At 48.9% G+C, this 26,089-nt stretch overlaps 10 protein-coding genes across 10 annotated transcripts; 6 read left to right on the top strand and 4 right to left on the bottom strand.

Moving 5' to 3' along the window:
- Positions 1–757: 757 nt before the first annotated feature.
- On the top strand, positions 758–1,386 carry AO090120000129 (E2 ubiquitin-conjugating protein UBC13; the record flags this gene model as incomplete). The annotated part of the gene is made up of 4 exons (XM_001823834.3): positions 758–810; positions 870–958; positions 1,023–1,154; positions 1,211–1,386. 4 exons carry the CDS (start codon positions 758–760, stop codon positions 1,384–1,386), a joined length of 450 nt encoding a protein of 149 aa, XP_001823886.1.
- Positions 1,387–2,249: 863 nt separating this feature from the next.
- On the top strand, positions 2,250–2,933 carry AO090120000130 (uncharacterized protein; the record flags this gene model as incomplete). Its single annotated transcript, XM_023237620.1, has 2 exons — positions 2,250–2,341; positions 2,396–2,933. 2 exons carry the CDS (start codon positions 2,250–2,252, stop codon positions 2,931–2,933), a joined length of 630 nt encoding a protein of 209 aa, XP_023092434.1.
- Positions 2,934–4,193: 1,260 nt separating this feature from the next.
- AO090120000131 (60S ribosomal protein eL24) lies at positions 4,194–5,064 on the top strand (the record flags this gene model as incomplete). The annotated part of the gene is made up of 3 exons (XM_001823836.3): positions 4,194–4,244; positions 4,419–4,562; positions 4,780–5,064. 3 exons carry the CDS (start codon positions 4,194–4,196, stop codon positions 5,062–5,064), a joined length of 480 nt encoding a protein of 159 aa, XP_001823888.1.
- A 905-nt stretch (positions 5,065–5,969) lies between these two features.
- gup1 (glucosamine 6-phosphate N-acetyltransferase) lies at positions 5,970–6,544 on the bottom strand (the record flags this gene model as incomplete). Its single annotated transcript, XM_001823837.3, has 2 exons — positions 5,970–6,059; positions 6,122–6,544. The coding sequence occupies 2 exons, from the start codon at positions 6,542–6,544 to the stop codon at positions 5,970–5,972; spliced, it is 513 nt and encodes a 170-aa protein (XP_001823889.3).
- A 947-nt stretch (positions 6,545–7,491) lies between these two features.
- Positions 7,492–9,535, bottom strand: AO090120000133 (class II fumarate hydratase; the record flags this gene model as incomplete). The annotated part of the gene is made up of 6 exons (XM_023237621.1): positions 7,492–7,678; positions 7,735–8,752; positions 8,819–8,934; positions 9,011–9,048; positions 9,111–9,155; positions 9,290–9,535. 6 exons carry the CDS (start codon positions 9,533–9,535, stop codon positions 7,492–7,494), a joined length of 1,650 nt encoding a protein of 549 aa, XP_023092435.1.
- A 2,885-nt stretch (positions 9,536–12,420) lies between these two features.
- AO090120000135 (putative aspartate transaminase) lies at positions 12,421–13,807 on the top strand (the record flags this gene model as incomplete). Its single annotated transcript, XM_001823839.3, has 3 exons — positions 12,421–13,500; positions 13,572–13,677; positions 13,743–13,807. The coding sequence occupies 3 exons, from the start codon at positions 12,421–12,423 to the stop codon at positions 13,805–13,807; spliced, it is 1,251 nt and encodes a 416-aa protein (XP_001823891.1).
- A 599-nt stretch (positions 13,808–14,406) lies between these two features.
- Positions 14,407–15,848, bottom strand: AO090120000136 (putative chitin biosynthesis protein (Chs5); the record flags this gene model as incomplete). Its single annotated transcript, XM_001823840.3, has 2 exons — positions 14,407–15,618; positions 15,777–15,848. 2 exons carry the CDS (start codon positions 15,846–15,848, stop codon positions 14,407–14,409), a joined length of 1,284 nt encoding a protein of 427 aa, XP_001823892.3.
- A 1,509-nt stretch (positions 15,849–17,357) lies between these two features.
- On the top strand, positions 17,358–18,020 carry AO090120000137 (translation initiation complex factor eIF1A; the record flags this gene model as incomplete). The annotated part of the gene is made up of 2 exons (XM_001823841.3): positions 17,358–17,378; positions 17,592–18,020. 2 exons carry the CDS (start codon positions 17,358–17,360, stop codon positions 18,018–18,020), a joined length of 450 nt encoding a protein of 149 aa, XP_001823893.1.
- Positions 18,021–18,676: 656 nt separating this feature from the next.
- On the bottom strand, positions 18,677–21,595 carry AO090120000138 (ssDNA endodeoxyribonuclease RAD1; the record flags this gene model as incomplete). The annotated part of the gene is made up of 5 exons (XM_023237623.1): positions 18,677–19,603; positions 19,662–20,757; positions 20,818–21,294; positions 21,347–21,398; positions 21,457–21,595. 5 exons carry the CDS (start codon positions 21,593–21,595, stop codon positions 18,677–18,679), a joined length of 2,691 nt encoding a protein of 896 aa, XP_023092436.1.
- Positions 21,596–23,570: 1,975 nt separating this feature from the next.
- Positions 23,571–25,699, top strand: AO090120000140 (WASP family protein; the record flags this gene model as incomplete). Its single annotated transcript, XM_001823843.3, has 3 exons — positions 23,571–23,780; positions 23,859–25,614; positions 25,668–25,699. The coding sequence occupies 3 exons, from the start codon at positions 23,571–23,573 to the stop codon at positions 25,697–25,699; spliced, it is 1,998 nt and encodes a 665-aa protein (XP_001823895.1).
- Between the last annotated feature and the right edge of the window lie 390 nt (positions 25,700–26,089).

Consider the following 26,089-nt stretch of genomic DNA (forward strand, 5'->3'; position numbering starts at 1 on the left):
TTGCTGCTCCCTTTGAGTTTATTTACCGACTCCTGCCGAGGAGTACCTTGGGGATGTGTCGGGTTTCAAGTCTTCCTACAACTCATTAATAGAAAGGATTGTACGACACTAGGAAGTGCTTTCATCTCGATGGATTCGGAATCGGCTCGTCAATTGTACGAAGTGAAGGTAGCGAAAGAATTGTCACACATTGCGCAATGATACAGCACTAGTAGTTGTCTTTAAGAATCCATTGTAAGTTAAATTGATAAGGTAGAGTAATAATTTCAGCGCCAATGTTTAGTACATGTGCACACTCACACATACAACAAAGCTTGAGCCACCCCAAGGACTTGAAACTGGTAGCTATAACATCTCCGCAACTCGAGGTGGTGTGGAGACGGGCCAACCTCGAGACATCCCTATCGGGCTTAGGATAGCAAGTTGCGCTTATGGCACGTATGCGCTCCCGTGTCTAATTCAATATAGAAGGCGGTGAGATTAAGTGCCCCTCTGCCCGATGCATCTGCTGATGGCTTGGTAACCTTCATAGGATAAGTTAGGATCTTCCGGCTGTGACTAAACGGTTCCTTGCGGATCCTGGCCCCAACCTTGCATCATTTTCTCCGTGTTGGATTCTGCATCCATCTTGGGAAGCACTTGAACTCACTAGCTATAGCTGGTGCGCAGGAATAAAGAGAACTTCTGAAAACAGAACTCTAAGCCCCACCTTGGACTACACGCGGGGACATTTATCGTTTAGTTCTGGTCGTTCAAAATGGCGTTGCCGAAAAGAATAGTGAAGGAGACTGAGCGCCTTATGGCGGAGCCGTAAGTAACTTCCTCATAGTGGAAATAATGGACTATAATTAATCCTTTGACTCTCTCAGGGTCCCTGGTATCAATGCTGTGCCTCATGAAGACAACCTGCGTTATTTCGATGTATCGATCCATGGGCCGGCCCAATCTCCATATGAAGGTATAGTGCACACGCCCTCATATCGAAAAGGAAGGGCCTAGGCGGTTGCTAATTGCCGACAAAGGTGGTATCTTCCGTCTTGAACTGTTCTTGCCCGAAGATTATCCTATGACTCCTCCCAAGATTCGATTCTTGACCAAGATCTACCACCCCAACATCGACCGTCTCGGACGTATCTGCTTGGATGTCCTGAAGAGTAAGACTTCTCCAGAGACTTCTCCCAAACGGTATTTATGGGCTAATGCGTGTTAGACAACTGGTCCCCTGCGCTCCAAATCCGTACAATTCTGCTCTCTATCCAAGCCTTGCTCGGAGCTCCAAACCCAGATGACCCGCTTGCAAATGATGTCGCTCAACGCTGGAAGGAGGATGAGCCGGCTGCGATACAGACCGCTCGGGAATGGACCAGAACACATGCCATGACTTAGATTATTGAGTGACTCAACAAAATTCACTATGACGGAATATGAACCAATACGTTGTGATGTGACCATGAAAACAAAAGTTATACTGCGAGCCTAGGCCCTACCGGCAACTATCTTTTGGATCAATTTCATGCCTCCTGAGGGATCTTATATCATTTCTTTGAAAGAGAGAACCTGTTATACGTCCTCCCAATACGTCGATGATAGATTCAGCTCTGGCTCACGGCCCCTTTTGTGCTCCTGCACGACGAGGCAGTCGATGCTGCAAAAATATGGTATATAGTCTTCACATTTGCTTTGCCATCAGATCAGAGCTGCACCTTGATAGAACGATTTTATTTCTCTAGAAGTTTATATTACAAACTACCATCTTATACACTTGCATCATAGAGTTATCTTGGGCTTGAAATAGACAGCTAGTGCGGGTTTTAGCAGGTTCCCTATCATCAGTAACTACGATGCTACGTGGTTCAAAACTAGTAGAGATCGCAGTATAGGGTTTATTGGCCAAGGATGCTTATGCATGTTATTCACATAGTATACTCCAACAGGAAAAAGGAAAGTCCCGCAATGAAACCAACTGCAATTCCCCGTACCGCATTAATATCAGCATAAGATATGGAGGTAACCTCCGAGCGAGGGGTCTTCAGAAAGCCACAGCACATGGCCCGCTCTCGCATCATTCACTACTCCCTCCATCTGCGTAGAAACGGATAAAGCCCCCAAACGTAAATAGCACCATGCCTCCAAATCCTGATAACAGGTGTGATTATACTCCGTCGACTATCCCTCACACTCTCATCCCCTAACAGCAAATAGTAGTCGAACACGCGGCCCTATAAGCAGCAACCGACATATCAGACATCATGAAAAACAAATCCAAAGGCAGATCGAAGGGTAAAGGAATGAACAAACTCAAGAAAGACCACACCAACAACAACAACAACAACAAAGACAGGTAAGAATCATGAGACTATTCAATTTTCCTTCCTTACTACGCCCCTTTTTCCAGTACGTGGCTGAAACATCTCAGTATCGGCTTCACGAGCTCGAGCGAAACAATCACTGAGGTGAACTCAGGCAGGCTCTCAGAGATCACAACCCAAATTGAAACATCCCTTCGAATCGAAGACGATGCCCTTAACAAGTCACTACTTTCCAAAACCGAGGATATCAACGCAGAAACGACAAAGAAGGAAAATGAAGCCAACACCAACGGCGATGGGGGGTTACCTAGAGTAGGCTCGCTCAAAAGACGGTTGAAGATGACCTTCACTGGCAGCCCCTTGAAACTGCCCGGCGACTCCGATAGGCACAGCTGCCATATTCACTCCCAGGATAAAGTGACTCGCTCGGAACGTTCTGGTTCCGGCACTGCTAGTTTGACGGATAGCAACACAATAGGGACGCATGGGAGTATTCACAGCCCGACAAAGCAGTCCCCGACTACTCCTCCTACCCCCAAATATTTGAAGTACATCAGGGCGACTAACGGTAAGTCTGTTCAGTCATTTTATGAAGTGTCTTACTTGTGGCTTGTTAGTGATTGATTGGTTTCTGACTCTGATATCTGAATAGATTATATCTTTCTGGATCTGGACTTCCTGGAGACAGATAACCCCAACAAGGTCATTCAAGGCGGCTCTCTATCTGCGATGGAGGATACGAAGCGGCAAGCTCCTGGAGTGAGCCCTTCAGGAAAGAGACCTCCAGAGACAGGGGATAAAGATATCAAAAAGGGCCTTCAAAAACAAGTAAGTAGATCTCATTGGAAACGAAGCTGATAAAGTTATTGACGTTATCAGATCGACCAAGTCCGTAGCCTCACTGGAACTGAGGTGAAAACCGTCTCTTCCACTGATTCCAAGTCACCACGCAGAGTGGATGACAGCCGACAATGGAATACCGTGAACCTCAGGTGCACTACTTGTCGTGGTAGCTGCCCAATCTGTAGTGTGGCATGCTGCAGATATGCAGAAGCTAAGCAGACAATTGCCGACACGGAAGCTAAGCCCGAGAAATCCGACAATGCAAGACAGATATTGCAGAAAATTGAGGGGCTGGGTTCGCATGTCAAAGACATGAGTACCTTTTCCCTATGTAGTGAACCTGGAGGCTGCGGCAGACGTGTATGTCCGAGCTGTTGTGGTAGATGCCCAAGTGAGATGTGTGGTGATATTCAGTGCAAGGTAGTTTTCTTTCTTTTTTGTCTGCTTTTAAGTCACTTACGAGTACCTATATGGTGGTTAACGTTACTTGCTCTAGGAATGCAAGCCAAATCCTTGGGAACTCTGCGATTGGCACGATTGAAGATATGGGATTGGAAGTGAACCGGCTTGGCTACGGAAGGCACACTGGAAAAGCCTCTTGTCTGGGTGAATATTGCTGAGAACTTAGATGAGTTTCAAGAGCGAGCGGAGTTTGATTTATGCTGAGATATCAGGTCATCTTTCACATGTATTGAAGCCGAATCTCTATGGACGAGGGGGCCTTTAATCGAACAATTCATGATGTCAACATGAGAACCAAGCGTAAAAGTATGGCCACTAGTCCCAGTAGCATCAAGACATAAATCAATATATCGTGAATAACAATTATCCCCCAATTACTATAGTCACCCCAGATGTCTCATAGAAGTTGAAGTTGCAAACGGGGAAGGGCAGACGAGGTCACGTGTCGCACTTTAGCGAGGCTCCGCACCGCACCACAATTGTGTCAGCGTCTCGCGAACAGCTCGCCGCAGCGACCGATACGATACAACCACCCAACGCCAACCGACAACATCTCGTTGCGCATCTCCGACGTTCAAGATGCGTACCTACGACGATTCTTTCAGCGGTCAGAAGATCTACCCTGGAAAGGTGCGTTGTGTCCACTTCCGCAAGAGACAACGCTCTCTTCCCATATCGAAAATACGAAACCCTTGCCCAGGCTACCCCGAGCCAGCCAATCCGCCCCCAATACCAAAAAAATCATACACAAAAAAATATACGAAATTTATCAGGATATATTCGTTGACATTTAGACAATTATAGGGTAAGCTGTACGTCCGTGGCGACAGCAAGATCTTCCGCTTCCAGAATGGAAAGTCCGAGTCCCTCTTCCTCCAGCGCAAGAACCCCCGCCGCATCTCCTGGACTGTCCTCTACCGTCGCCAGCACAAGAAGGGTATCTCTGAAGTCAGTACCGCCAAGTTTTCCCCATGGTTGAAGTTGTTTCTTTGGTTTTCCGGAAGGGTCCGACATGTCGGGACTTGAGTTGGGTCCGGTGATGGAACATGGACATGTCAACTAGCACGATGCGGAAACATCGGAAAGGAGCCGGGATATATCTGCAGGTGACGAAGCGTTGGGACAGGATCAGAAATGCTGACGGGATATCTTTCAATGCATACAGGAAGTCGCTAAGAAGCGTACCCGCCGTGCCGTCAAGTCCCAGCGTGCTATCGTTGGTGCTTCCCTCGACGTGATCAAGGAGCGCCGCAACCAGCGCCCTGAGGCCCGTGCTGCTGCTCGCCAGCAGGCCATCAAGGACGCCAAGGAGAAGAAGGCCGCTTCCGAGAAGGCTAAGAAGGCCGAGAAGGCCAAGAACGCTGCCGCCGGCAAGGGTACCGCCCAGCGCATCCAGAGCAAGCAGGGTGCTAAGGGCTCTGCCCCCAAGGTTGCCGCCAAGTCTCGTTAAACGGAATAGAAGCGGTTTGGCTTGGGCTGGGGAGTATGAAGGAATTCGGGAGGCTTCTGGAGCTGGAATTTGTGTTTCCTTCACAAAATTTATGCAATAAATCGGCGTATGTGCTATGGTTTCTTGCGGACGAGATTCCCGCACGGCTCTCAGATAGGCTCTGTCATTGTGCGCCATGGTATTTACCAGGAAATGGAAAAATGGATGTGACATGATAGCCGTTTTTGTCGCTCTGGGCCTGTAGATTCCTGTACGGGTTTTTTAGTTTACGATGTGACATAATGTCATAATTGGATTTAGATTGTTCTCACGATGTTCCCATACGTAAGAACTCTTATCTTATCTAGTACAGGTCTTCCCTTGGCGTTGCGCTACTGTTCTTCCTGTGTGATGAAGTAGGAATATCAGACTATCTTTGCCAGTGAGGGGCTAGAAGCATTTTGAAATATCGACATTATAACATTATTGCGACCCTCTAATATGTTGTCTATAAAATGGATGGCAGTAACAAGGCATCCTAGCTCTATCCAAGTGAACATGATGGCGACTACCCCTGGGCAATCAATTCGACAAAAGTATAAATGTCTCCACGCGAATATGCCCATCTCTCGAAATTGGGTCATCGAGACGAAGTCGACAGGTCGAGAGCCACTCGTGCCATGCACCATCAAGAGTGTCCGCTCCTCTGACCTTTCTTGAGTATACTCGACTGAGTCCCACTAGAGAGAAGCCCAAGAATAGGCGAGCCAATTCGCCAAGCAATCGTGTCCCGAACACCAGGCCTTGTAAACCCGAACAAGAATTCTTGAGAAGGCCCCTCACGAATTATGAAGGATTCTCACAGACAAACCCTGTACCATTTATCTGAACGCCAGTATAAGTCCCATTAAACGCGAAGTCTAATTCTAGTAGTAGTGGGCCATTTCCAGGCCGGCACGCTTAAAGCCACACTTGAGGTAGAAGCCCTCATTGTGTTCGGAGCAATCAAGGATGCTCTATAAGGAAAGATTAGCAACAGGGACATTCTAAGAAAAAAGGGGGTTCAAGCGAAGCATACCTTGTAACAACCGACGTTAGCAGCCACGTAGTCCAAAGCCTGGATGAGCCTCAAGCCCAATTTCTTTCCCTGCTGCGACTGATCAACGGCAATATCTTCGATGTGCCCAACCATGCCAAGAGAGTGGATGAACTTCCGCTCGACAAGCAAACTGCCGGTACCGACGACACGGTCCGTGTTATCGCAGATCACAAGCAAGTAATACTCGTCATTACGGGCAGAGATCCAGTCAAACCGCTGGCTCCATTGCTCCTCAGTGATGTCGCCGACGGTGGTCAACACACGGAGGACATCGAGGAAACCCCGCTTGTAGTCGGAACGGCGAACAGGACGGATAGTGTATCCCTCTGGGAGAGCAGCGACCACTTCAGGAGAGATCAAGGAACTCGAGAAGAGAGGGGCGTCATCGGTTTGGGAGTTCATGGTGGGTTTGACGGAGACTGCAATAGGGGCAGGAGTCGTGGTAGTAGTGGTAAGGTTGGTCATTGTGATTTGTAGATAAATACTGTAGTAGTGGTTCAAATGGTGATCGGTTAAAGGAGCGAGCCGTGAATTTAAGTCTGGATGATCGATGGAGCTAATCGATCACTGTCCGCTGGTCTTTTTAGGGGTAGACAGAACTATGCGGTGTGAAACACAGTGGGGTCGGGTCCCGATTAGATTTATTGATCTTTTGACCGAACAAGGACAACGTCGAAAAGAGTGGAAAGAGAGATTCAAATTAGAATGAAGAAAGAGCGAGACACAAGAGTAATCCTCTACGCTCAATTACTAGAGGCTCAACGAGAGACGAATGCTTGGAAGAAGGATGTGAGAACAAACTGAAATTCCCAGGTGGGGACAGAACAGGTATTTATCGATAAACAAAAATTACTTACCATGGATTTAAGTTGGGACCTGAGACGCTCGATACCAAAGTACTTGAAATCTGTTAGTACAGATTTGAAGAGATTTCCATTCCAAACAAGCGAGAAAAAAAATAAATAAAAAATACAGTCGCCTTTCACAGCCACTGTGCTATACCTCTCGGTGCTGAAGATGCTACTAATGCATGCATGTAATTGGGAGCTACTAATTTTTCTCAATCCAGCGCATTCTACAGGGCAACAGCGGGCGCACTATCTGGTTGGCGCAGCTACCAATGGAATTCCAAAAATAACTCCAGGACTTGGAATCCTGTAGCCACTGCCTGATAAATCAAAAATACACCAATTCTAAAAATAAAATTCGTACAACAGCATTTTTATCTGTATACACTAGAATACATCACAACATATCTGAAAGGAAAAAATGCTAATTTCGCTATATCTTAAACTGAACCAATCCATTCTAACCCCCTTTTCGTCATTTAGGTATCAAAATGCACCCCTCTATTTCTTCTCCTTAGGAGCAAGCATCAGCTCAGGGCGGACATGGGTGTCGAAGTCCTCCTCGCTAAGGGCCTGCAGCTCCATAGCACTCTGCTTCAGAGTGAGACCCTTCTTGTGGGCGTTCTTAGCGACCTTGGACGCCATGTCGTAACCGATAACGGGGTTCAAGCAGGTGACGAGCATCAGACTGGGGAGGCGTTAGTCTAGTTAAGGCATTTTAACGTAAGCGAAGGAATTACATACCTCTCGTGGAGCAGGGAGTTGATTCTGGGCTCGTTGGCCTCGAGACCGTGCACCAGGTTCTTCTCGAAGCTCTTCATGCCATCCGAAAGAATGCGCGAGCTGTGCAGAAGGTTGCGGATCATGACGGGCTTGAACACGTTAAGCTCGAACTGACCGTTCATACCACCAACGGTAGCAGCGACGTGGTTACCCATAACCTGGGAGCAGATCATGGTAAGGGACTCGCACTGAGTGGGGTTGACCTTTCCAGGCATGATAGAGGAGCCGGGCTCGTTCTCGGGGAGGATCAGCTCGCCCAGACCGCAACGAGGTCCAGAACCGAGGTAACGGATATCCTGGGCGATCTTGAAGAGAGAGCAAGCAAGGGTGTTAAGGGAACCAGAGGCCTCGACGATCGCATCGTGAGCAGCGAGAACCTCGAACTTGTTGGGGGCGGTCTTGAATTCGGTGCCAGTCATCTTGGTGACCTCGGCGGCAATGGCCTCATCAAAGCCCTTGAAGGTGTTCAGACCAGTACCGACAGCAGTTCCACCCTGAGCAAGATAGCGGAGGTGGGGAAGAGAGTTCTGAACGCGCTCAATGTTGCGATCAAGCTGGGCAACGTAGCCGGAGAACTCCTGACCAAGAGTAAGAGGAGTAGCATCCTGCAGATGGGTACGACCGATCTTGATGATCTTCTCAAAGTTCTCCACCTTCACCTGGAGAGCATCGCGAAGGCTCTTGAGGGAAGGCAGCAAAGTTCCCTCGAGCTCCAAAACAGCAGCGATGTGCATAGCAGTAGGGAAAGAGTCGTTGGAGGAAGCAGACATGTTGACGTGGTCGTTGGGGTGCACAGGCTTCTTAGATCCCATCTTGCCACCCAAGATCTCGATGGCACGGTTCGAGATGACCTCGTTGGAGTTCATGTTGGACTGGGTGCCGGAACCAGTCTGCCAAACGACAAGAGGGAAGTGGTCCATGAGCTTGCCCTCGGCAACCTCGGCGGCAGCCTTCTGAATAGCCTCACCAATCTTGGGGTCTAGAACACGCGGGGAATCGTTAGAAATGTTTTACTATAACATCATGCTGGTAAAGATATGCGTACCAAGGCCAAACTTCATGTTCACGGTAGCAGCAGCACCCTTCAGGATACCGAAAGCCTTGACAACACCCTCAGGCATACGGTCCTGAGGCTGGTTGATGTCAAAGTTACCCAGGGAACTATTCTCAGATTGATTAGCCTCTGTATATCCTCTTGCTTGCGGCTCGGTGAGAGCTTCTCGAGGCGGCTTCTTACCGCTGGGTCTGGGCACCCCAGTACTTGTCGGCAGGGACCTATCACAACATACGATTAGACCTTTGAAGACAACCCAGTGTTATGTAGGAGATAATCTCACCTCAATCTCGCCAAAGGCGTCAGTTTCAACGCGAGTTTCCGAAGCCTGTGAGGAGAGGAACTGTCAGCATTGTGGGTTGGAAAACCGTACTCTTCCGCTAGAAGCAAAACCATTGCTACAGCACTGAGCGGAGAGTACAATGACTAGTATTCTTCCATCATAAAGCCCAGTATGCGTACCATTCTTGCGGTTGTACCAAAAGTTCTCTTGCTGGAGATGGTGTTCAAGGACTGAAGGCGGGGGAACTGGAGTTGTCGGCTATTGGTGCTCAGAGCGCGACGGCAACCGAGAGAAGCGGGGGACCGGGCAGCACAAGCTAAAGCAGAGCGTGCGACTGCGGGGGAACTGGCAGACGCTCTCGATGCTGCATGCGCCAAAGAAGCCATCGACCGCACCGCGGCTCGGGAGTTCGAGGGTGCCAACATGATGGAGCTAGACAAGGATGATTTTGTTTAGTTTTGTACTCATTAGGTCAATGGCTCTGAATTGGGAAGACAAAAGTCGTATAAATACCTCAAATTATGTGTGTCTATAAGAATAACAATAAAAGTACAAGAATGAATATATTAGGAGAAGAAACACAGAAAGGAGAAAAAAGAAAGCAAACTCGAAGGTACTGCATTCAGCAATTATTCCATTGCTTTTCCGATTCCGCTGCCGAAATCCCCCGGCCCGGTAACGCGATGACCATACATACAAAAAATCATTACCTAGCGAAGATCCCGATATGTATGGTATGGTAACCATCCTCGCCGGGTAAACCATGATCCTCCTCTATATACATACATCATAACAGCAAGTTCCTTCTCCATGGCAATAATCACCTTTTTATTATACGATGTTCCCGCTTCACAGATACCATCCAAATGGGGGGTAATACTGGTACCTCAGGCATACACATCACTCCTACTCTACAGTGTACAACCAGCAGCCTCCAGCTTCCCAGCTTTCCAGCTTCAGCTTCTCCTTCGTCTCGTAGACGGTCCATTTCCGCTGTGAACGCTAGGGCTAGCGCGAGACCTAAGCTGGAAGCTAGCATAAAGTTGATTCTCCAGTCCTGTGCACTCAGTCAGCGCTTGCATGCTCAGCATCTACCAAAGTTCTAGCCATCATGCGCACACACCTCCTCTGACTATGCTGGTCGAGGCACTTCCAGGATGCTTGTGGAGATATGTCATCCTTGCCGTTGGCAGTGCCGGTATAAATTTTATTTCTCGGTACGACTCATATGGCCAGTTAACCCGATTAAACCGCCCCTCTGGGGTGAAGACATTGTTTGAATCACACGCAGGCACATTCAAAATTTGCAAGCGTAGTGGGATGTTAACATCCCTGCAAAGATGGACGGACACTGCTGACAGATAACCTCTTACCACCGACTGCCATCCGATGTGGGTTAATTTTGAACTTCTCGACCTTCTGAAACCGGATTCAGATTGATAGTTAGTCCGCCTGTAGCTGAAATCCGTGGGTATACAACGATCCCAGGAGGGCAGTGGCTTACCCAGTTGAACGCGGCCCAGCAGTGGGTGCAATGCCTATTCTGGGGGGCAAGTTGATAGTCGATTCAAATGCTTCCGGACCCGTAGCACGGCTATACTGGTAGCATATCTCGCCGGACTTTCTTTAAACTTCTCGATCGGCACTTCATGTATATGTAGGTGGCTCACAGTGTATTCTTTATTGTGTTCGACATAGATTTGGTCCAAGCGAGGAAGCAGTTTGGGAGCAATACTGTTATATATAAAGTGGTCGAATGATGGTTGGTAGACGTAATGAATGTAGATTTGGACCCCCAAGTTGTTTGAAAAATATGGCTATAGCTTGATTACAGTCATAAGATATTTGTAAATTTATAAACCGAAGGCTTCTGTATTGTTCAACTAAAAGATAGTTATTAAGATCAAGGGTCTAATTGAACACGCGTTGAGGCCTCTACGATGTATATACTCCATACATACATCGGAGTAGCTTCGCTTACTCCGTAGAAGTTGAATCTGACACCCTTCCAACCCCCCTCCCTATTATCAGCCGACGTGACCTCGAATCGGAAGAGACCATCATTCAGCCTAACCTAGAGAGTACAGTCAGCACCCTACCCATGTACAAGCCGTCATTCATTCAACTCGTACCACTTTCCGCCTTGTCAATTTCACTGTTGGCCTTGGGTGGCCCTACCACATCTACGATGTGGTCACCCTAATATGAGCGGAACACTGTTAAGTTGAATATGTATTCCCCCTATGGACTATTGCATTATGTCTAGTTCAGTTGACATACTTATCTCACCTATCCTACTATATCCATACTCAATAAACTAATTTATTTCTCTCGATCAGGTTTCCTACGAATATATATAGCAACATCGTACCGCTAGTCCAATAACCCTCGGGTGTTATTACTGAGTTCCAGATGGTTCACTGCGTTACTAGCAAATTATATCATAGTTCACACCATGACAAAAAATCTTGCATATTGCTGGTTAGCTAAATGCGCGTCGACAAGTATCTCTACCTTCACTGGTGCCAAGGCGCCCAAAGGCACTCTTGGGAAGGAGAAGGCGACACAAAAAGCACGAAAGAAAAAGAAACTATCAACTAAGGCCTAACTGGCTGTGCCTGCATTGTGGCATTTCGTGACCTAATTGTCCTTTGATTTGGAACATCTCAGGCCTTCCGTTGAAATATCCGTGGCAAGCCTTGATATGGAGGGTCTACCACTATCCGACAGGTGACAATCTCCCTTACTTTCACCTTTAGGTCAAGGAAATAACCTCGCCATAGGTCATATGCTCTTCTACTTCCAACCCTTCCAAAGATGCGTGTGATCCCAGTACCGTCATCATTGAAAGCATCTACCAAAAGGATACATCGCCCTCGACCAGTCAGGGAGCGTTTTCCTACTCGATCTCCATGGTACGGCCCACAATTCAGGAACTATCCATCGCTAAGCGCGTTTTGCCGTCGGGTATTGTCGCCCGCCTGCGACGGCAAATTATGAGACTAAAAAAAAAAAGGAAAAAAAGAGGCAATATTTAATGTTAGCGGATAACTAGGCCGGCGATATCGGGCCAATGCCACTACTAATATATCACACTAGCCATTGAGTCATGCAGAAAACCAATTCTGTAATCTGATTACTTATTTTGGCAGTATAGACAAGACTTGAGTGACCTCGTCTTCCATATCTAAGCAGCATCTTCTCCACTCTCTTCCGTTTGTGACCCCCTTCTTTCGCAATCGCAACACTCCCCTGGGAGAAATCAATTGAGTGAACTTCCGTGAGACTACTGTATAACGTCATAACCACCATGACTGTTTTAAGTACCTTGGCCCCGGTGCCGGCGGATGAGATCTTCGCCTTGAACCGCGCCTATGCCAACGACGACTACCCCCAGAAGGTCAGTCTCGGTGTGGGTGTCTACCGTACAGACGATGGCAAGCCATGGCCGCTGCCCGTCGTCCGTGAGGCAGAGAAGCGCCTACTTGCCGAGGACAACCTCTTCAGACATGAATATACCGCTATCGAAGGCGACATTCCCTTCCTCGAGCTGGCTCGAGACCTGATGTTCGGCTTCGATGCGAAAGACACCTCCGACAAGGTCAAGTCGACCAAGGGCCGCATTGGCTCTGTCCAGGCTGTCGCAGGTACCGGCGCCAACCACCTCGGTGCTCTCTTCCTCTCACACCTTATGAAGCCCAAGAACGTCTGGCTCTCCAACCCGTCCTGGGCCAACCACCTGACCATCTGGGAGCTTGCTGGCGTCCCCAGGAAGACCTACCCATACTACAAGGCCGCCACTCGCTCCTTCGACTTCGAAGGCATGATGTCTACCCTCGAAGCCGAGGCCCAGCAAGGAGACGTCATCCTCCTCCATGCCTGCGCTCATAACCCCACCGGTCTCGACCCAAACAAGGAGCAATGGAAGGCTATTGCTGACCTGTGCGAGCGCAAGAAGCTCTTCCCCTTCTTCGACTCCGCATACCAGGGTTTCGCCTCCGGTTCGGCCGACGAGGATGCCTGGGCTGTCCGGTACTTCCTCAACGAGAAGCCCCAGATGGAAATGTGCGTTGCCCAGAGCTTCTCGAAGAACTTCGGTCTCTACGGCCAGCGTGTCGGTGCTTTCCACTATGTCCTGAACGACGGTGCCCAGAACCTCCGCGACATTGTCGTCAACAACCTCTGTCACTTCATCCGTGGAGAGTACTCCATGGGTCCCACCGGTGGATGCAGCATCGTTAAGAAGGTCCTGACTGACGAAGAACTCACTGCCCAGTGGCATGAAGATCTGAAGGTCATGAGCTCCCGTATCAGAACCATGAGACAGGCACTATACAATGAGCTCATCAAACTCGAGACCCCCGGAACATGGAGACACATCGTTGAACAGGTAATAACAAAACTACCCATAACCACTTTTGACACCGTCCCAAGCCAAGACTAACATTTTTTACCTTCCAGAACGGAATGTTCTCCTACACCGGCCTGACCCCCTCTCAAGTCTACGCTCTGAAGGACAAGTATCACATTTACCTTCTCAAATCCGGCAGAGCCTCCATCAGCGGCCGTAAGTCATTTATTTCATCCACCGCGCAAGAAGAATGTCTTTACTAATAAACTATTTCCACACAGTGAGCGAGAAGAATGTCACCTACGTAGCTCAGGCTATCAACGACGTTGTCCGCAACGTCAACTAAGCATGTATTGTTATGCTGATGATTACAACGAGGAACGAAACAAAACAAGGAAAGAAAAAAACAAGCGACGCTCAGTACATATCTAACGTGTCTTTGTCGTACATATGAGGATTCAAAGCATATCGGCGCAATAGTTGGCATTCTTTACTTGCATTTTATGTGAAGGTCGGGAAGGGTCCTTCCATGCCAGGGGACATTGTCAGATAGTATGATGTACGTGTACTGGAGTGTGCACGACAGGATAGATGTACTTCTTGATTAGATATATATATAGCATTTCAAATGATCATGGAAATTTACGATGAGATCAACAGAAACCCTACTATATAATATGGAGAACTTTATAATATCAGATAAATCCTGCAGCATTAGAAGCTACCTCTATAATACAAACAAGACACAAGAGCGCAGAAGGGGTAAGATATGAAATGTATAAAAGAGGCATACATTAGGAAACGTCGTGCCGCGAGAGACTCATCTACTAGCATATTGGCTATACAATTACAGACTTCGATGAACTTCAAGTCTTGAACAGCATAAGAAGAGGAGGAAAAGAAAACAGGGAAAAGAGACATAAGGAAAACGCTCACATAGACCCATTAAAGAGGGACTTCATTGAAGTCCCCTTCGCCTTCTTTTCCCTTGCCCTTCTTCACCTCATCACCTGATGACTCTTCTTTTGTTTCTTCTACCTTCTCTTGTGCATCCTCTTCCTTCTCTTCATTATCAGCCTTATCCTCTTTCTCAGATGAACCTGCTGTTTCCGCGGCATCGGCATCCCCATTTTGCTCGGCATGGCCGTTAGGGGTCGGCTCCGGGGACGCTGCAGCCTCGCTCTCATCCTTGGGAGGAGGCGGCGGAGGCTGTTCATCTTCATCATCCGAAGGTCCTTCCGAGTCCTCAGCTCTCGGTTGACCGCTCATGCCGGCGCCAGGGAACGGAGTAATTGGTGGCTCAGCGATAGACTCCTGTCTCTCTCGTGTCGGCTGAGGCTGGAGACTCAGTCTCGACTGGGACTGGGACTGAGACTGGATATGATTCTGTGTGTTGGCAGTCATGGTAGACATGGTACGCTGATGTTGTGTTGACGCATGAATAGGACCCAGCTGTCTGGCCTTGGGGTCGGCATTTAGATAGTAGCCACGGACACTCACGATAGTGCCCTCAGCTTCACACGCATCGACCCATTCCGGCGTCACGACGGGGATATTCATCTCAACAGCCTTCTCCCACAGCGGGCCTTTCCCTTCCGTGCACACGAAGTGAGTCGTATCGATGCGGACTGTATCGATCAGCTTGCCGCCGATGCGATCCAGCGCAGCACCAAGTGCCTCCTTCTGCTGTTCCGGCAGAACACCCGCCGTAACCGTGATACCGGAGAGATCGGTCATCTTGTGCGTCCGACATGTCAGCTTCTCTGACTGGTATGTGCCGGCGGTTGTGCGCAGGACCAAGTGGAAGGTGTATTCGGTGTGGATTGCCAGTCCGCTGATCTTGGTGGAGCGTGTCTCGAGGGGTCGCGGGATGGATCCGGCTTTGGAGCCATTGCGATAGAGTGAGAGGGATTTCAGAGATGCTGTGGCCAGGTCGATCGGATCCCACTCCAGTACTAGCGAAGTCTGGGTTGCGTTGCGGAGTCGCAGTATCGGCGGGGAGGGCGTTTTGACGCCGTATGTGCTGAGGATGCGTTTCTGAAGACTTTGGAATCCGGTGGCGCTGGCTTCTTCGGCGGAGTGATTGCGCGCTACGGTGATGTCGACGATGCTGCCGGATGTGATGTTGTTAGGGAGGAGAACGGAGGGAAACTCGATCTGTAATTGTAGCGTTAGTACTTGCGAAATGGACAAGTATTGGAACTGTCGCAAATGCAGTGATGTTGTTCCATGGTTGAATAGATGAGTCAGAGATCGAGGGGTCTCAAAGGGGTGAAACAGTCGCATCAATTGCAGCAAGAGAGGGGACGACTTACCAGTCGGTTATCCTGTGTCAAGAGGACGGCGACTCCAGCGTCTACCTTGCCCACTGTCAAGGAGACCAGCATCTTGGAAGATAAGAAAAAGAAGTTAATCGATTATTGATGGCGCATAAAAGAAAGATAAGATTGGGTAATAAGAAAGGGTTGATTGATATCTTGGGAGGTTAGTGCTACAACTGCTTCTAGTCCGTTGTTGTCTTCTTGCTTCCAGGCCTCGAGAGGATCGGCAAGTTAGCGAATGTGCCAAGGAGGCAGTGCCGCGCGTTATATCTCCGAGTCCCTGTACTTATGGGGAATGTCCTCCACTATTCTTGTTTACTCAGTCATGTTTTATATGATTGCTCGCAAATGATGGGCTTGTGCTACCACATTTGAAGCAATTATTATCCTCAATGGACTTAGAGAATAAGGATCAGATCCAGTTGACAACCAACAACGTCACACGACCACAATATATATACATTCCTTGGATTAATTACTACTACTATTGTTTCTTTGGGAATTCTTAATTGACACCTTGACGCCCTCATTTCGCACCGTTTTCGGGTGGTCTCCCTTGTTCCTGTTCTGTATCAAGGAATCGACGAGAGTATTCATATCCGCCTGGACTGTAGCATAATCTTCTTGGACACACTGCGGGCGGACAAGGATGTCGACGGATCCTACCAAATTATCACCCTCTCCATCTGATACTGCGGCACCTTCACCAGAGCTTGGTCTTATCCTTCTGCCCTCAGTATCAAAGCCGCGCTCCTTCAATGCGCGCTGAAACGCTATCCGGACCCTCCGTGCACACCATGACCGGACCACTCGCTTTTGCTGCTGCAGATGTTGTAGAGATACTCTCCACCATAATGTAGTCCGATCACGGGTGGCATATAAATGTTGAATTTTGAACCGGATAGGATTGGTCGGAGAAGCTAGGTACCGGGAAGCGATAGGAGATATGACATGCTTCGGAACATACCGCAGAGTAAACTGCTTTGTTGATGCGAGGAACTTCATGTCTAAGGTGACTAGGTAGCCAAGAAACAGCCTTGCTCTTCTGGCTAGGAAATATGAGACTGGGACCTAGGGCACTGACGCTAGACGGTGTCACCTTCCCTTCATTGTTCAGCTAGATGAAACCAGCTCTTCTAGCGGTGGTAGGAGGTAGCGCGCAGTTATTTGTGTCGGAAACCTTTCAAGGAATCAAATGTCAAAGAGGTAAGAGGTAAAATAAACGTATGGTTCTTTCTTCATGGAACTGGATTCATCGATTTTGACCCAAATCGGACGATTTCCATTTATTTTTCTGCCAAAAGAAACAATCCAGGCGGTAACGGTAACCAGCTTTCATTGGCCGACCCCTGTAGGCGGCCTTAGGCATGACTCAGGCCGCCACGCCACCGGCGGCCCCCCACCGATTATATATTCAGAAAAGCGTCGAAATTACTTCCCGCCTACTCGACACTTCCCCCACTTTCACCACTTTCGGTCCTTTGGGACACATACTACTTCCCCTTTTTTTCATATCAGATTTGACATCTGATATTGCATCGAGTGGAAATCTATCGCGGTTAGCGATTTTCCGTCATGCCCAAGAATAAGGGAAAGGTAAGAACAGAATTTTCTTGAAACAAATCATCCCCGCTTAGTTAGACTTTTTCTGCCTCTGTTGTGGGTGTTTTACTCGGCGTCATAATAACTCCCATATCGCCACCCCTCGTGCCTGAGAGGTGGCTTCCGGGCAGATGAATTGCTTTGAGATTTAGGAAGCGTTTAAACTGGAATATTTATGCAGAGCACAGGCTAACAGCATATATATAGGGCGGTAAGAACCGTCGTCGTGGAAAGAACGAGAGCGACAAAGAGAAGCGTGAACTCGTGTTCAAGGAAGAAGGCCAGGAGTATGCCCAGGTTGTGAAGATGCTTGGTAACGGCCGTCTCGAGGCGCTTTGCTTCGACGGGGAGAAGCGTCTGGCGCACATTCGTGGCAAGCTCAGGAAGAAGGTCTGGATCAACCAGGGTGATATTATCCTTCTCTCTCTCCGTGATTACCAGGACGAAAAGGGCGACGTTCTCCTGAAGTACACCGCCGATGAGGCCAGAAGTCTCAAGGCCTACGGCGAGCTGCCCGAACACGCCAAGATCAACGAGACCGATACCTACGGCCAGGAAGGCTTCGAGGACAACGTCGAGTTCGACGAAGACCGCGAAAGCGAAGACGAGAAGGAGATCGATGTCGACGAGCTCTAAAAACCTTCATCCCGTTGGATTCAGCCCTGCGAGAGCTACTGGGGATCCTGTTCGCCAGCCCCTCTATTCTCTTTCTCAAAGCCAAGCTATTTCCTTTCTGGGAAACCCGACAGGCTTCCTTCTGTGAAGGCTCTTTCTTGCGTCAGGCAGGAGCTTGACGGTTGGTTTTAATCATTATGCCATCTGTTTCCTGGGAAGGAGACCAGAAAGGTCTAGGGGCTGCTGCCTTCCCGCTTCGCTTGGGGACCTACCACTGCCCCAGTGCTCCTTCCAAAAGTCAGGGTATGAATCATGGGTAGGGAATTCTTGGAGTTCCACATGATGAACTTGATTGGCTTCTGGCCGAAGATCGTTTATCGTGAGGGATAACCTTGGATTTCCGCAGAGAATTGGTTGCGACGCATATCAGGAGACCGACTGTACTCAGCGTGTTTCGTGTTGGCAATTCTTTTGTCTGTTCCCTCTTGCTACTTCGTTCCTTTTTAATTCAAAACTTGGATGATAGATTCATGACAAGGTTACGAGAATACAAAAAAGTCGGACATACATATGTTATGTTTTCAAGTCCTATTTATACACTCTATATGTAGCCCATCAACTAGCTCTTCGGTAGCTGGACCTCTGGACCTCGTAAGCTAGTAGACAGCAAATGCATGTTAGTTTTCGTCAAATACGCTCTTCTGGAAGAAGTTGACGATCTTGCGCGCGGCTTCTATTCCCACCAGAGGGTCCAATTGCTCGACAGTCATATTAGCGATCTCCGAGATATTGCCCGTCTCAAGAATAAGCCGTTCTAGGACACTCGGTGTCACACCAGGAACGGCTCTGAGCATATCCTGAGGCAAGAGATTGAAGGTACGGTGCTCTATACCAGCTGCAGCCATGACATTACTAGAGTCGGAGCCAGCTGCAATGTCCATGTCCAGTCCAATCTGCACTGCTCGGATAGGATCTGGCTCTGGGTTGTTCTTCTTGAGTTCCGCAAAGATCTCCGCAGTCTGGTAAGGAGAGGATGACCAAATGACCTTTAAGCGAGGAAATGCGAGGGTGAGAAGGACGAGGAGATGTTGAGCGGACTTTGGGCTAGAGGGATTAACGAGCGAACTGCTGGCAGACAAGGTCGTGGTCGCAGTTCCGGAAGAAGAGAACCCATAATCTGTTAGAAAAGTCGTTCCTGGTGTTGTTGCGGACGCGAATGCATCAAAGGTAAACGACTTGTTCTGGTCGAATTCAATCAGAAGCAGAGGGTTTTTATAATGCTGAAGCATTGTCTCTGCTTGGTTATAGAGACGGCCATTTCTGAGGGAAGTGATCAAGTCACGAATTGATTTACGCTCAACACATATATCCGGGGTAAGGATATAGTCACCCACTGTCAGCTGGCATGGGACAATGATCATATTGTTACCGTGTAGTAGAGATGGAAGTGCGCTTCTAAACTCTCGTACGTCCACCACGACTCGAGGAGGTGACGCTGTTGCAGCTAGCCGCCCACCTCCAGCAATGCGTGTGTTAACAGTACGCAGGAACTGTTCTTGAGGGTCTTCGAAGCCCTTGTCGTGTGTGAGAGTGACGGCCATGTTCTGTGCGTATCATGTTAGTAGACAGTTTCAAAGAAGTAGTTTCAAGTGGTCATCTTACGCCCTTCTCTTTAATGAGCTTTGTGAATGAGTCCTTTTCGCGTCGAACTGCGCTAAGGTACCGCTGCTCTTCAACAGATCCTCCGTAGTACATAAAGTACACTCGCACGTTCCGCCCGACATGAGAGCTGCGATATACTTCCACTCGTCGGATGAACGCTGAATCAGGTTCGTACATAATGATGTACCGTGGCCGCACTTCTTCCAATATGTGCTCGTCCATGTCACCATCGTAAGGATGTATCATGATTAAATCATCCATATCGTATAGCTCATAGAAATCTTCCATATCCTCCAGATCGTCAATTATTATGTCCTCCTTCTGGACCTCTTCGATTTCTGTGGGTTGGATCTCTTCCAGTAAGTTCGAGACTTGGCCAGGTAATTCAACATCTGTCTGTACACTACTATTTGGTACGCGACCAGAGGCAGATGTAACAGCACCTCCACCACGTACTCGGCGTCGCTTGTTCGGAGGAGCTCGTCCCTGTGGAGCGGATGGTCGAGGCGAGTCTTGGCTTTTCCCAGCCTGGGACTCGTCATTTGTTGGTTTTGAAGTTAAATTTTTCGTCACATTAGACAGAGATGTCTTCCAATTGAGGTACTCCCGCAGCCTCCTGCGCATCATGACCTGTGCAGAGCCCTTCTTGATGTTGTCACCGATGTCTTTGTCGTCTTCATTTTCGTCATTTACATGGGCATGCATTGTCCCCAGATACTCCCGGAGCTGCCGGCAAGTTCGTTGGTCGGTACACATGATCAATATTGTACTGTTTGACTCGTCCACATTGACTGGATTGAGATATGCATCATTTTCTATCTCCTCCAGCACTTCTGCTAGGACCTCCCACTTGGGTTGTTCTTCCAGGACAGGTTGAAGAGTAGTAGGGAACGAATTCAATGATGAGCGAGCCACGTCATTGCTTATCTTTCCTTGATATGCCCTAGACTTAGCAGTCTGGAACAGAACGTGAGCTGCATCAAGGAACAGCCATGGTGAATAATTATGCCTTGTGGACCCAGGGGGAGGAGAATGCGCAGTTACGATAGTATCCAGATATTTCACAAATGATACAGAATCGTACGTCAGTAACGCACTAGTGATAAGTTAGAGGCTACACAATGCTTTACAGATGAGGGATCGTTACTGAACTTACTGAAGAATCGCCCTGAGATCGCTCAAGTCGCTCACAATCTGTCTGGTCCTGAACGTCACCCGATGCCATATGGGGTCTAACTGCCGTCTGATCATGATGTCAAAGCTCCTATGCAGAGCACTGTCCAAGGTCCAGTCTGCCATGTCCAAGCCAGTGTTAGCTTTCTTCAGTTCTCCGATGCATATTTCCACACATTCAAGGACTGCATTTTGCATTTCACGCATCTTGTCGCTCATCGGAACCTCAAGCTCGATGACCTCAGCTTTTCTGTGGCCTTCAAGGGACTCGGCAACAGTAACATGAAATCGCGGCCATAACGAGGCTTTGCGAAGGAAAAGATTGCGCATAGAATTGGCTAAGGGTGCGAAACCCGTTGTGAATGGTTCAGGGGAGTCGGAAAATGCCTTTAGGAAGCCATTTTTGTTGATTTGTCGAAAGATTCGAATGATGAAAGCTTCAGTTGAGGTTGCCATAATCCTGGAAGGTGATGAATAAATAGCTACGGGAAGGGTTGAGAAGGACTCCTTACTTGTCAGCATGAAGCACAACCATTCCCGTAATCTTTTCAGGGTCGAGAAGCTCTGTTGAAGCCAATGTCAGGTGTTTGCTACCACATAGAAAACTACTCCGTAGACATACTTGATAGTAGATCTACAACTAGTATCCTGGATGTTACACTCAGGATACCGCCTTCGGCATAGATCCTCTCCCTCATGGAAACTGAGGCTCTCTCGGTGTTGATCACCTTGAGGCCTCTGGCAAAGGGGGTTTTGCTCATGGCATAGTGTTCTGCCAATGCTGTTTGATTATTAGCGTCGGTATATCCTAATCAAGGCACTATGGGTAAGCTGGAGAGTCCTTGGACACACCTTCGCCGATCCATTCGTTCTCTCGATCATCAGCACCCACTACTAAGACTAGATTATTCCCAGCAGCATCATAAAAATGTAAGAGATTAGTCACTAAGCGTAATAGCCCAAGGCCCCGGGCAAGGATGACCAATTCATCCTCGGTGCGCAGTTCGGTGAAGATGTCCTGCTGATATTGCTGGATTTGATGCTGTCAGTGATACCAAAGGACTTCCGGTGCATATGTACAATGAATCAGAGCACTTACTAAAGGCAAGGACAGCTTCACCGGGACATTTGTACGTTCCGGCGGCATGAGGAGCCTCTTGACGCGACGAAAGACATGTACTTGTCGCGCAATGAGGAGCAAAGTGAACACGAAGTCACGTGTCTATGATGTAATTAAGCATCTGAATAAATTCAAGTGTATGTACTACATTGCATTACTAGTAGTAGGTCTGAATACGTTCGTTCTGCTCTGTCTGTAGGATAAGTATCTTCAAGAGCCGACGTCATTTATTCTATGTATGAGTACTGAGGAAGTTTTTGAGTCTGACAAGTAATATAGAATTGCTACCTGTCTCCTTGTACAGAAGAAACTAGACCAGTGACCGTCCTACATAACAATCCGCTGCGCATCATAATTCATGATAATGAAAATTCCATCATGGTCATCCGTTAAAATTCTGGCTTATTTGTTTAGCTCTTTCTTGCGTGCTTCGATTTCCTCTCGGGAAGCTTTGGGTGGCATATCTGCGGGTTTCAGTTAATCTGCTAAGTTTCTGCAAAAGATATTACGGTACTTACTGTCCGGAATCTGTGGTCCTTTAGACAGATGGTCCTGAGCAGTGGCCTTCTGTGGTTCATTCTGGTTGGAGCTATTGCTGGCTGCTGATGGGAAATTGGTCGTGTCCGAAGGAATGACCGGCATCTTGGAGTGAAGTGTATGTAACCTAGTGAATAATCTTCTTGTATAATGCAGAATGTAATAAGTAGCCAGGTAAGAAGAAGTTGTATGATTAATCTGTCTGGTGATGGTGCAGAGTTGTGTTTAGTAGGGTTTATATAGTAGGAGTTTTGGAGAGGAAACGGGATGACGTCGATTGGAAACCAACCACCTGACATTGAATAAAATTTAATTGACGAAACAACAGTGATATACGGACTGTTCCAGAATTGATCTACTCTCAAAAATGACAGGTCGGGGAATAACTCGTGGTCATGGTTGTAAACGGGTAAATACTGTAAAGAAGGATTGGAGATTAAATAAATTACGAACGCAATAACTACGTACAAATGTAACTCTTTTCTTTTGTGTAGAGCATTTGGAGTTGACACCAACCCGACAGTAGAAATAGACAGAATTGCAGTCCAAGGAAATGAAATAAGAATTCATACCTTGTGTTTAGATAGTAATGCCCTACATTCTCTTCAAGTTCCCCACTCGGGCCTTAAGTGGGACTGGAAATGGAGTTAGTGGCACTGTAGTAGAAACTTAGCGGTAGCATTAGTGGCAGTGTGCCTCTCCCTCTTTCTGCTACTTGACCTCTTCTCTGACTCCCCCTCAAGGCTGATTTCTCCCAACAACAAACAATTCAACTACCCATAAGCATACGCATTACTCGCTCACGGCCTCCGTGCCTCCTCTCGAACCTACCCAGGATCAGTCTTACAAGTCTTGATCGAAAACCCGGAGAAATTGCCCCTCTCTAGCCCGAGTTTGTTCTTGGCCGCATCAGCGATTATCCGTGCCTGGAAGTCGAGTGCACTTTACACTTCTGCCTGGAGCAACTTCACCGACTCGTGCAATGCATTATCGAGAAGTTCTTTAAGAAACATCAACGGCGCTACATACTCTCTAATTCCGTTTCCGGTGCTTCTTGAACTAGCTCCCCGCGGTCCGTCATGCCATCTATCCTCAGTGACGCCGACAAAGAAACCGTCAAGAGGACTGTCCCCAAACCGGCGAACAAGATCCACGCTGTAGCTGTTGCGCGACTATATGTGGCCTATCCGGATCCTCAAAAATGGACATACACAGGTCTACAGGGTGCTGTCGTACTGGCGAATGATTTAGTCGGGCGGACCTTTTGGTTGAAGCTGGTGGATGTATCGGTGAGTGACCGTTTGTGTCTCGATAGCCACTGGAGTTTTTCCCTGACTGCTAATGATCCCGTTCATTCCGAGCCACAGCCCGCTGGACGAGGTGTTATCTGGGACCAGGAGATATACGATAATTTCCCCTATAACCAAGACCGAACGTTCTTTCACACGTTTGAGCTGGAAGAGTGTCCCGCTGGTTTATCCTTTGCTGATGAGAAGGAAGCTAAAACGTTTATGAAGAAAATGCAAGACCGGGAGAAGAATGCGAGCAAAGAAACTCGGCAGACACCTTTCGCATCTACTCGTGGTCAAGGCCCCGCTCCCATAGCAAATGGTAAACATGGCGTAGGACGGTCGATTTTCGGTAGCCTGTTAGGCCATCGGTCAACATCGGGGTCAAATGCGCCTCCACCAGTAGCACATACAGAACCTCCTTCTGCGCCTTCCATCCAAGTTGCACCTCCCCCACCGAGCAGTCCCCCGCGCAAGCCCTTGCCCTTCGACACCAGTGATCCGTCATGGAAAGGTCTTCTGGACGAGCTCTTGCAGATGGGAATTACGGAAGACCAGATCGCAGAGAATTCGGACTTTATCAAGGCTTATATTGAGCAGAAACAAAGCAACGGGGTCGATTCTACTCCGTCTCCGGCTGAGGACAAAAGGGGCAAAGCTCCCCCTCCGCCTCCTCCATCGGCGCCTCCTGCTCCTAAGTCAAGTTCTATAAGCCCGCAACATACAGGTAATAGTACGGGTAGCCGACGAGGCGCTCCGCCACCACCTCCACCGTCACGGAGAACTCGTACTGAGGCGGAGGAAGAGTCGCCTGCATCTACTCGCGAACCATCTCCGCCGCGGCCCAGATTCCGAGCGCCCCCTCCGATTGCAGATGCTGGCAAGTTTGCGCACACCAATGGGCCCCCTCTTCCTGGCCGACAACGAGCATCATCGGGCGCGACCCCTGGGCCTCCTCCCCCACCACGACCTCCAAAGACTCCTGTGGATGACAGTCAACCCCGGTTTGGGGTGCCTCCACCTTTCCAAGGGGAGCGAAAGGTGTCCGCTCCTCCAGCACCACCCAGCCGCAACAATGCGCCTCCAGGGCCACCACCACGGCCACCTCCCCGCACGTCAAGCCCTGCGGTACCGCCGCAGCTTCCTCCCAAAGTGCCTCATGGCGCGGCCTCAACGCCAGCACCTCCCCCACCACCCCCAAGAAGCCCGGCTAGCCAACCGCCTCCTCCGCCTGTGCCAGCTGCTTCCCGTCCTACACCTCCCCCACCTGCATCCAGTGCGGTGCCCCCTCCACCACCACCTTCATCAAGCGTTCCCCCGCCGCCGCCTCCGCCTCCCCCTCCCACTTCGAGCGTACCTCCTCCTCCGCCGCCACCACCTCTTCCATCAAGCAGAGGCCCTCCAGCTCCTCCGCCGCCACCCCCATCTTCGAGCATTCCCCCGCCTCCCCCTCCACCCGGTAGAGGCCCCTCAGCCCCCCCTCCTCCTCCACCCCCAGCGCCAGCTGGTGGGGCTCCCCCGCCACCACCACCTCCTCCTGGAGCTGGTGCTCCTCCTCCCCCTCCCCCACCTGGTGGAGCAGCTCCACCTTTGCCCACACCTTCTGGTGGAAGGGACGACCTATTGGCTGCCATTAGGGCATCTGGAGGCAAGGGTGGCGGAGGGTTGCGGAAGGTCAAAGAGTCCGACAAGAAGGATCGCAGCGCGGCGATGGTTCCTGGGTCTGCCAACGAAACATCCGCAGCTTCAGCAGGTGGCGGTGCCGCCCAGGGTGGTATGGCAGGCGCTCTTAAAGCCGCTCTGGACAAGAGAAAGCAGAAAGTTAGCGGTAGCGGTAAGTTCATTATTTGCCTATTGACCAGTGACGCGTACTAAACCAGCGTGCAGATGACGAAAAGGAGGACGACGATGATTGGTAAACTCGGTGGCTACTTCTCAATTTTTCTTTATGTGTTGCTGTGGGTTAGATCGGTCTAGTTTCGCTTGATACCTACATATTGCAGCGTTCTTCGTTTCAATATTCAGCATTATTCTTCAACTCAGCAAATGTCGGTTGGATTTTTCCCCTGCAAAGGCTCCTTCATGTAACAAAAGCAATGGCTTACAATAGTCTGGGATGATCTGACGAGCAAACATCTGACTCCCTTGCGAAGAAGTAGAAGCAGAAGTAGAAAAACATTTGTTGTAGTTGGAGATATAGTTGCGGAACATCATTGACCCGAGATGGTCCGCGCGGCGCAACTCCATGTAGGAAAAAAAGACGGCCGAGTTATACTGCGGATTGAAGAGGGAGAACGAGACGGTAGTAC

This window comes from Aspergillus oryzae, chromosome 5 (assembly GCF_000184455.2).
Source record: "Aspergillus oryzae RIB40 DNA, chromosome 5".
Classification (NCBI taxonomy): Eukaryota; Fungi; Ascomycota; class Eurotiomycetes; order Eurotiales; family Aspergillaceae; genus Aspergillus; species Aspergillus oryzae.